The sequence below is a fragment of the Cardiocondyla obscurior genome, linkage group LG11, assembly GCF_019399895.1.
Source record: "Cardiocondyla obscurior isolate alpha-2009 linkage group LG11, Cobs3.1, whole genome shotgun sequence".
Lineage (NCBI taxonomy): Eukaryota > Metazoa > Arthropoda > Insecta > Hymenoptera > Formicidae > Cardiocondyla > Cardiocondyla obscurior.
The window spans coordinates 698,066-709,167 of NC_091874.1; the positions used below are offsets into that span (position 1 = coordinate 698,066).

General features: G+C 33.3%; 1 protein-coding gene across 3 annotated transcripts in view; it reads left to right on the forward strand.

The window, feature by feature from the left end:
• Dh31-r (Diuretic hormone 31 Receptor) overlaps positions 1-10,088 on the forward strand; it is a 65,674-nt gene extending 55,586 nt beyond the window's left edge. For 2 of the 3 annotated variants that reach the window (XM_070663441.1, XM_070663442.1), the window contains exons 7-14: positions 539-630; positions 1,227-1,353; positions 1,694-1,920; positions 5,147-5,317; positions 5,728-5,851; positions 7,393-7,434; positions 7,530-7,613; positions 8,719-10,088. In XM_070663441.1, the coding sequence (XP_070519542.1) occupies positions 539-630; positions 1,227-1,353; positions 1,694-1,920; positions 5,147-5,317; positions 5,728-5,851; positions 7,393-7,434; positions 7,530-7,613; positions 8,719-8,970 (1,119 nt within the window). In that variant the 3' untranslated portion in view covers positions 8,971-10,088. Of the gene's footprint in view, positions 1-538; positions 631-1,226; positions 1,354-1,693; positions 1,921-5,146; positions 5,318-5,727; positions 5,852-7,392; positions 7,435-7,529; positions 7,614-8,699 lie in introns of all 3 variants that reach the window. The other variant, XM_070663443.1, reaches the window with a different exon arrangement.
• Positions 10,089-11,102: the final 1,014 nt, after the last annotated feature.

Below are 11,102 nucleotides of genomic sequence, written 5' to 3' on the forward strand. Positions count from 1 at the left end.
TTTCCTATTTTCTAAAACAATTCGCCACTCAATCTCTTTTTATTTAGTACGAAAAGTTTGTAATCAACTTATGTACTTACATGCTGGTGGATAAAAAATACAGTTTAGTTACGTACTAAAATATAGACAATAAAAATATAAAATAATAATTTTTAATACAATTTTTAGACGCGTTTCAGTTTACGTGAATACTGAACTACATAATCTGATTTATGTTTGCAAAAGAATAATTCTGAAAAAAAAAAAAAAAAATAATGTAACAAATCTTGAAGGTCTCTTCGACGATATCCGCGGAATGAGATTGCAACAGCGACATGATAATTAATCAAAGAAACGATTGGGGTCAGATTCGCTTGTTCGTTCTTTATTGCGTTGTAGCTGACCTTCAATATAAAACTGAAATTTTCTGACGAAATAATGCGATTGTAACTCTCGGTGACGTAATACGGATTAACCAAAATTAAGGCACCACTCTAAAAATTATCAACCTAGTCTGGAATGTGAGAATAAAACTAAATTTTTTATATTATCATTACAGTGGCAGCAAAGTATAAATGGGATCTACCAGGCGGGTTACGCGATATCCTTAGTAGCTCTGTTGCTTTCCTTAGGAATTCTCACGTATTTCCGGTAAGTTACAAATTTATCGGTGTTATTATTATCTTTGCTACCTCAACGAGAAATTAAAATTTATACGCGCGCCAGAGTACGTTAATGCAAGAACTTTGAGAATTACTTTCGAAGATACCCTGCACTTAAAACACGTCTAAATTGGATCGTTTACGAAGAAAGGTTTAATATCTTTTTTTTAATTTAATAATAGAACTCGTCGCTTTTCAGAAATTAAGAATAAGACTTTTTAAGAATCTTTAAAGTTAAAAAGAATACTTTGTTTTAGAATATTAAAAGTTTTACAACGTTTTTATATTATTTATTACGTTTGAATGAAATAATTGAAATAAAATTTTAGACGCTTCTTATTTAATAAATAGATAAGAGTTATATCAGTTTTGTTATAAAAGTACCTACAATATACCAAAAATATCAAATAACTTTGTTTGAAATATTCAATTAATGTAGCTCAAATAGCGATCTAATTTAAACGAATGTCACATAATTTATAACGTTTAGATTTTTATTATTTTGTAACATAAAATTAGAACTCATTGAAGAGACTTTAAATAAGTGATTGAAAAAATTTTCTTGTTTCCTTTTTTTACATACAGATCTCTCAGATGCGCACGAATTACGCTGCATATGAATTTATTCATCTCGTTCGCGATCAACAATGCTTTATGGCTCGTCTGGTACAGGTTCATAGTAACGAATACGGTTCTACTACTTAATAATGGCGTACGTATGAAAAATATGTATAGTGCAAGTTGTGAGAAAAAGATAAAATACCCGAGAAAGAATATTTCTCAGTGATATTAGACCCGATACTAGACAGATTTTTTATATTTTTTTTTTTATACTTTCTTATAATTTATGGGTAGTACCAAGCTAGTCACTAGTTGAAAAATATATTTAATCCGCGCGATCTAACAACTAGCTGCAAAATCAGATTAGCTACATAAATTTTCACTCGGGTTGTTGTTACATATAAGCCTAATAGCACAATTATTCGAATAGTACGCGTGCGAATGCGACTTGAGTGACTTTGAAGAGGCATTCATAAACTGTTGCTTTGCAGATACCGTGTCGCGTTCTGCACGTAGTCCTTCATTACTTTCTATTAACAAACTACGCTTGGATGCTCTGCGAAGGCTTCTACCTGCACACGTTGCTAGTGAGCGCATTTACTAGCGAGCACAAATTAGTGAATTGGCTGATGGGACTCGGGTGGCCAGTGCCAGCTGTAATCGTCACCTTATATACAGTATTACGTGCATCCAGCGACGACCCTGCAGACACCGAGCAGTAAGTAACAATTTATTAATGGTTAATTGCGCTTGTAAAACAAACGTTCTAAAGTCATATTAATTAATTTATACGATTAAAAATACAATTATGATCATGACTTTATTATAATTCACTCTTTTTTAAATTATATTTTTAATTAAAATATAAATAACTTAAAAACTCCAAAAATGTCTCTAATAGATAGTCCGTGTAAAAAAAAAAAGTCGTGTCGTATTAAGCAAACTATAATATTAATGGGTTTTCAATAAATGACTACGAAAATCGAACGAGCCCACTAATTAAAATGTTTGGGATTCGTTAAAAGAGACTATTGACCTGTGGCATCAACCGACCACGAAAAGGGTGCCGGTCTACTCTAATTTCTCAGCAAGAACAGCATGCGGTCGGTTGCGTATGATGGTAAAATTAGGTATGTCCGCCACCATAAAGCCACGGTAGCTAAATGTGCCGTGGTAGACGATCGAAACCACGGTGCGACAATCACATTACCGTTCCATTATATACGATAACTGAACAAATATGTTGATATATGTATATATATATAATATATATATACACATATATATATGTATATATCGAAAAATTGCGGTTGTATAATCAAAGTAATCGATTTTTTTTTTAATCTGATGTTATATCGAGTGTAATTGATAAAATTTTTTAACAGTTTAACAAATAACTGTGTTAAAATAATATGGCAAAAAATATCGTATTTTACTTCATACCTTATTCTGACAGGAGTTTTATATTATAAATAAAATGGAGTTATTATAAAAAGGTATATATTTGAAGAAACGTATTGGGCAAGTTTCTGTTTTATTAGATTGTAACCTAATCATGTACGAAAAGTAAACGTGAATCCGAGGCTCTTTTTTTTTTTTTTTTTATCTAAAACCTTTTTAAATTTCACGTTCGACCTTTTTGTGCGAAGCCCCTTTTTAGTCGATGATAGGAAGATCCCTTACGTAACAACTTACTATAGGAACCTTTTCTGTCCTAAAAAGTTTTATGTATAATCCTTTATGCATGAACGTCCTGGGTTTTTAAAATATGAATTTGGAGATTGCTATGTATAAGTAATGAGAAAAATGGTACGCATATAAAATGAGATAAAGATATATATTTTTTTTTCATATGTATCAGACTAAACAATACAATAGTATCTCATAGTTTATTAAATTTTTGAAGTCTGATACGATCCAAAATTTTAGGGATAATAAAACACGTCGCTACCATCTTCTGCATTTTAAGTATACAGGAAAAAGGTCTCTCCGGAAATGAATCAGCGTTTTTAGAATCCCCGCATTACTTTATTAAAAGCGAAGTGTCGGGCACAAAAAATCCTATTGTTGGTCCATCCTTTTTTCAAGAACATTTTATCGAGGTGTGCGTGTACAGCACGCGTTTTGAAACAATTTTTTTTTTATTTGGTGCGTTGCGCAACTTTGTGCGCCAACGCCTAGATATTTTACTGTGCCGCAAAGCGAGTTTTACACGAAAATACAAGATATAAAGAATATTATGAGCTTAATAAAAGGGTGAAATTTGACGAATGTACCGGAGTTTGTAGAATGTTTGTTGGAACGCTATGTACCGCGTCATATAGTTCAATATAAGATATCTGTACTATATTGTATATCGCTCGACTTTAAAACTTTTGCAGAATTTAAAGATTGAATTTACGATACGCCGCGATAAAATTTTAAGTATATAACTACGTTAAGTAAGTGACACAAGACGTAGACGCAAGTTAACTTTTTTATTTTTTAATTTACTTAAAACTAATGACTTCATACATATACATATTTAAGAGATATGCATCCCGTCTTTTGATTCGACATCACGCTTTAATGCAGTACTTCTCATTTGGAGTTGAAATAAAATTAAATCAATTTCCACATTTACATAACGTTGTGGCAATTTTGATTTTATATCTGTCAATATCTATATTAAATGACTTTTCATAATGCTCATTATTACCGTGACAGGTGTTACCGGCTAATTAAAATTATTATTTGGTCGAAATATTGGGATTTGTTCGGGAATTATTTTATACGCTAGACATGCCTTTATCGTTCTATAACATGAGGACACTCAATCTTTGTGCCAGATGTTTGAAACATACATGCATCGGCTTCGCGAGTGTATGTATAGCGAATAGTTTTACGATCGCAGATTGAAACATATCGGAGCATTGATGAAATAAACGGCCCGACAACGAACCACATCGACGCCACGTTATAAAGTATCAAGTTGATGAAAACGATGTCATATTTGAAAGCAAATGTTGTCGAGTCGATCGTTACTGCGGATGCGGAAGTTTTTGCAGAAACGTTTGCGTGTCACGATACTGATATTTACCTCGAGCCATACAGTCGGTTATGCTAAGTAAAAGATAACTTTGATAGCAATATTTAACAGTCATTAAGATCGATTGGAATCGTTGGTTTAAAAAGTTCCTTTTTTTATTTTTTTTATTTTTTTTTTTTATTTAGAGAATTAACTTAAACCTTCTCTTGCTAACTTATTCGTCGTCATACGTAAGTGATATCCTACGGATATTTACGGAAAAGGAAAGATTTTATTTTTAGATTTCAATTTTAGAGCCTTCTTGTGATTGTTTTACACAAGATTCGACGTCAGCATCGCATCTGCTACTCTTCGCTTATCTGTCTATTTTTGTCGACGTATTTCTGCGGTATATTCCTTCTATCAAGTGGAGTAAATGTTTTATAACCAGCCGACACTAAAGGCAATATCTAACAACGATCCTTCAATCTGCGATACATCCTCTGCATTTTGCATTTATTACAGAGAGCTTATCGCGTAGTTATTCCTTTGACATTTTTCATCGTCTTTTTATCAGGTTTAATAGAACAAAGATTTATATTAAGCTCCTCCACATATGAATGTTGATATACTTTTAGACACGCAAAAATCGAGGTACGATCGATACGCTCGAATATAATTCAGAGTACTAATTTTCATATCATATTTCATCATATATGCATAGCTCTAAAATTAAAAATAATACGTGAATTAATAGATAAAATATTAGAGACAAGATGGAGAAAATTATACGATTAACGTAATAAAATATTAAAATATATTATGTATGATGTTACATTAATTAGTAAACAACGATTATTAAATCAACGATTAGCTATTAATGATATTAATTATAAATAAATGAATGATTAACGTATTATATTACTGTTGTGATTAGGTGCTGGATCAACGAAGGCAATTATATGAACGCACTAATTTACCCCGTATGCGTTTCCACCTTATTGAATTTGCTTTTCCTATTTAATATCGTGCGCGTTCTTCTCATGAAATTACGTGCCGGTCCCGCCATTGGAACGCGCCCTTCACGAGCTATGCTGCAAGCTTTCAGGTAGTTGAATTTTTCACTTTCTGTACCTTTCACGTCAAATTGTACATTGACATGACGGCGCAAAAAAGAACGCAACAAAGAGCGTAACGAACGCATCTCTTTTACAGACTTGCAAACATATATGGCGTAATTTTCAAATCGCAATTATCAGCAATTATCTCGATAAACACTCAATCTTCGTACAACGATACGATCCAGCATTGCGTCTTACGGAAATACTTTCATTATTGCGAAAGAAAGTATCAGTTTATCAATTTTAATTAAATAAACGCAAACAGTTGAGATTGCTGATAACTCGATATCACGAAAAAAATATCGTTAGTTCAAGTACAATCTGACGATAATAATTGTTTCCAGCTTTAATTATTTGTAATGTTAATTATAACTTTGTTTATTATTTTGTTTATCAGGGCCACGTTACTTTTAGTGCCTCTCTTAGGCCTCCACTATTTAGTAATTCTATTTCGTCCACCAAAGCACCACCCTTGGGAGAATTTTTACGAAGTTCTTTCGGCAATCACAGCTTCCTTTCAGGTTGGTACTTTTAAACATTTTATGTCTCGCTTTATAATTAAGAGTGAAACGAACAAGTTAATTATACGCAATCACATAATAAAAATACGTCTGTAGAAAAAAAAAATAAATATATTTTACATTGCACATTACGGTATATACGTTTCAAACAGATACTAAATCAAGATTATAAAGCTTCGGAATGCATTGAAAAGCTTCATACATTTAATATACATTTTATTACAACCTACAATTTCATATAATTTAACGCATTTGTCACTGTAAAAAATTAAATTCTATTCCATACAATATGACTTTTTTTAATAATTTTGAAATATATATACATATATGATTATTGAAATTCTTCATACATATAATACGTAAAATATGTCACACAAAGAAAATAAATCAACGAAGTAAATTTCATCTTTAGCCGCTTTCAAATATTGAAATACCTTACAGATACGATTAAACACAAGGTATTCTCTACAATGGAAAAGGGATTTTAATCTTTTCTATAAATTTTCAGCCTCAAAAAGTCAAAACCAAATAGCGATATGCAGTTAAAAATAAAATGTAGACGCATTTTTTTTTTTTTTTTTGTGAAACGTGACGCTGCTATTCGTTTTTTTTTTTTAACCATCACAAGCTTCATTTAGTGAGAGATATAACTTTTGTACAATAAAAAAAAATACGAAAGTATAGATTACGTACAGAATATTCGAATCTTATCGAGCTTAAATTCAACTGATTAATTTTTTTTTATCGTCACTCGCATTCTTTTTCTCAACATAAATACAAAAGTAGAGAGATGTCTTTTCAGATTTTCATTCGGAGCAATACGTGTATCGAGCAATCAAATTTTGTGCGAAATTGCGCTTTCACGCACGACACTAGCCGGCATGACTGCATTGTTATATAATCGCTTTATATCGTATAAAATCGATGGAATCGCTATTTAATTGAACGATTCTGCCGAGTGAGCCAGTTATCTTGATATTTGAAAGCCTTCAGTATAACCACTTTATATCTGAAAAACACAATCGTTAGAACGCACATACGTGTATCTTAACAATATGTTGCGTGAATCCAAAAGCATTGCAAAAAGTAACTTCGACATCCCTTTATTATATTTATTCGTTATTCGTATGCAGAAACGATTTAAAATAATACAAATGTATAAAGAAATATACAGCGGTAAAATATAATTTTTGTTATACTACATATATGATAGTAGAATATATGTAATATATATAAATACGATCTTGTACCTATCAAGATATCCCCCTCGCGCTATAAAAAAGAAAAGTAAGATAAACTGATCGTATTTACGATAAATATATTGTACCTTTCAGTCCGCACAGTAATAACGTAGTAGAGTAAAATAAGAAAGAGAAATAAAATTTCATAGCTCATTGGCGATACGATTAAATTTGAGAGCTAATCGGAAAAGCCCGTATCTCATGCGAAAGGAAATTGTAATAAAGTCAACGGAGATTTTCTTCGGTAACGTTCTCCCGAGCTCGATGCCATCGTGGTAAAGTGTAATTTCTCTTTTCCAGGGCCTCTGCGTCGCTGTGCTTTTCTGCTTTTGCAACGGCGAGGTAAGTTTCCTATGACTATGGAAAACGGTCATTTCTACCTGCGGAGTAACTTTCGTGCCACGTAATGATATTTTCTCTCCCATGGTACTGCACAGGTAATAGCGCAATTCAAGAGGAAGTGGGATGGCAGCGTCCTTTTGCGAAAACGAGCCAATTCCTGCACGGCCACAACAGTCTCGGTATGCAATACTGACGAAAAGCACAAGGCTCGTAGCGACTGAATCGATTTAAGCGACGCCTAAAGCCTGCTCGCCTACTTTCCCATGACACCCGTCAGAAAATAAGCCTTGTGCAAAGAACCAAGTGGATTAGAAGAAAGTGGCAGGAAACCCGTTTCATGGAATTGAATTTCTTATCTTCGCAATCGCGGATTAATTCAGCTGTCATTGAAATCTTTCTGTTCTTTCCTGCTATTCAATTACTTTACATCCCTTACAAGCGATCGTCCTACGTAATCTCTTGGAGGAAATTCTTTCGCGGCGACAAGATGTAGCTAAGATAAATTATAACGTAATCGACGTTTATACTAATAATTTTCAGTAAAAGACATTCGTTGGACTATAACTTAACAAAAAATTCGAATGGTCTCCCTGAAAACAAAAGGAAGCGATTGAAAAGCATCTACTTTGCTGATTCGGAATTTACAAGCACGTGTAAAAAAACGAATGTCTATTAATTTCTTTCGATCCACTGATTCTTTGCGAGCACAGAACATCACGGTCCATTTTCGGTGCCACAGTAGCAATCTAGAAAATTGTAGAATGTAACTATTCGACGTTGTGTGATGTGGGGGAATGGTGGAGAGCATCCTTGTAATTTTATCGAGAATTTGCGTTTAATGCACAAAAGATAGAGCGAACGAAAGGAGGAGAGAAAGGGGACACGTTTGAAAGAGTAACAGACTCCCAATTGGAAATTCCTGTATGCACGACTCGTCAATGGTGCGATGCGGACTAACACACACGATCAATCCTTCTCCTGCGACTAACCCGCGTACTAATCCACACGCAACTAACCCACGTAGCGTGGATGGAATGCAGCCGTATTAATTGGGGTAACGTTGTAACGGGGCCACTAATCATGTGTCGTCGGCAAGTGAGAAGGAGAGAGAAAGGAACGAAAGAGGATAAAAAGGGGTAGAATAAAAAAGAAATTTTTTTTTTTTAATAAATAAAAAGAGAGAGCATATGTATGATCCGTCCGTATCGTGCCAGTGACAGCAGCGTGCCCGAGTTGAGTCCATTATGGAACGTTGACTGTTTCAGTTTATCCGCTCGACCGCAGGTCCGATGGCGGGAGAGGAGAAGGTGTGACTATCAGCCAGCAAGTACGTCGGCGATGCCGAAGGACAACGACTGCAATAAGCGATTGCCAAGCGAGGACCAGCAACTGCAGCAGCCGCAGCAGATGGTGCAGGTGATCACCGCCGGCCGGCCAGGTAATCACGGCAATAACAACCACACGCGGGTACTTATCAAACGCGGCGGCAACGGCGACGATTCTTCCCACGACGAGTGCGATCAGACGCAATGTTGATGACCATCGACATCGGATCAACCCCGAGGCTAATCGCTCTACGGAATAACAGAATCCGGCCTCTTCTTCATCTCGAGGGTCCGTCTTTTTCGGACGGCCGACGAGACGAAGACGTGACAAAATTCGTTGATTCCGCGATTCACGAAATAATACCGAATTAAGTGCTACACTGCGTACAACCTATTCGTAATTGTTTTATTTATTATTATTTTTCTTACTAACGAGAAAGATTTGTACCGCTGCTTTGCTCCATTGCTCAATATAAAACGGGGCTACACGAAAAGCCGCGATCAAAAGTATTTTTTAATATTCGTTGAAATAATAGAATAAAGAGAGAGGCCTATAAATAAATTCTAAAAGAACTTCTATGAAAAGAAATTATTAATAATGAAACTTAAATTTTAAAAGCTCGATTTATTTTCCTAAGAAAAAAAAAAAAAAGAAAAAATTAGTGGTGTCTTGCAATGATGAAGCGAAGATGCGATTTTAACAGATTTGATTTTTATTGTATAGCGTGAATCTCTATAACGAAATAAATAAAACTAATGAGTGTTGCAATTTTATTTAATGAAAAGAAAAATCATATCAGTGATTATATGATCGTCGTTTTTATACTAGTGAAGAACTTACATTATTTGTCTGTGCAATGTTTAAAAAGTGATCTATTAGCATTAGTGTTTCTTGCCAATTGTTTTGCACTAAATGTGAATGACGCAATTTATTTGCATATGTATATATTTAGTATCTACGTGCTGATACTCATTGTACCGATACCATCGTAATAAAAGAAATCTGTAATTAGAATAAATGTCGATATTATATTAGTTTTAACTGTATCATCAAATAAAAATTAAAATTGTAAAAATTATCATTAAAACAAATTAAGTTTGCAAGAGTGAGTTTATATAGATTTAGGCCGAAAAGACAAAATTTTTATTAACAAAAAATGATGGCCAAAGAATGTTTTTGTTTGTTCTTTTGTTTTTGGTTTAGTTTTTTAATTGTGTATGGTTGTATAATATTGTTTAACCATTTTCTTACGTGTATATATATCTGTATGTAGATATATAAAATTCTATGTACAACAGTTCTATAAAAAATGAAGTAAAATGTGAAAATTATGTGTATAATCTTGATGGTTGTAAAAAATTCACGTATCTACGAGTGAAAAAAGTTCTTTTATGACTGATAAAAAATGTTCGAAAGTTTAATATATTTTATTTTACGAAAGGAGACAAATAAATTAATTAACCAAACTTTACTCATCGACATGATTATGTTCTAAAATTTTTTCGTAAATATCAAATTATAAATATATTTGTTTTCTTCTTATCTTAAAAAAATTCGTGTTAAATTGAATTAATTGTTGTCGCTTTAATTATGTGCTCTAATAGGAAGAAATTGAAAGTAAAGAATCCGTCAATTCCCAGGATTTTTTGGTGCGGAGACTCTAAAAACACTCGAGAAATATCAGGAGTTTAGAAGAGGTAAGTTGGTGGCATCAAAGTGCCGTTCTGTTTTATCATTTTTATTATCATCGAGTAATAGGCAACTCGAGCTTTCTCTGTCGATCAAGAATGACGGGAGTGTGGCCTCCGCGCCCTAAATCCAACTTCGCAACTTCCAACGCATGTATTTTCTCGCAATTTCCTTGCTTTTATATAGCAGCTGGGACGACCGTATTAAACACGTTTCCGGCTTTTAGGGTTGCTGGACTAGTTCGCTGCAGTTATATCGAATTATAACATCAGAGGCAAGAAATGAGCCGTAGTTTCTTCTCGCAACGTACATCGAGATAAATGAGACATTTTATCAGAAGGAAATGGACATTCTTAATTTAATTTATTTATTAACTGATACAATTAAATTTTATTTTTACATTCGTTTACACTTTGAAGAATTAATTTACTCTAATGTCATTTAAATTCGAATTGTAGATGTATTTTGTATCCTGTTTATTTCCCTCTTGTTAAAAAAATTTATTTTACTATTTACAAGTAAAAATAGCAATAGGAATAATATACGATATATTATGTACATGTAATTTTGTATGTAGATACCAATTTCAGTTTCTAATTACGTATGCTGCTACAGGATAGGAGACGCAATATGGAAAGGACAAAATAAGAAGT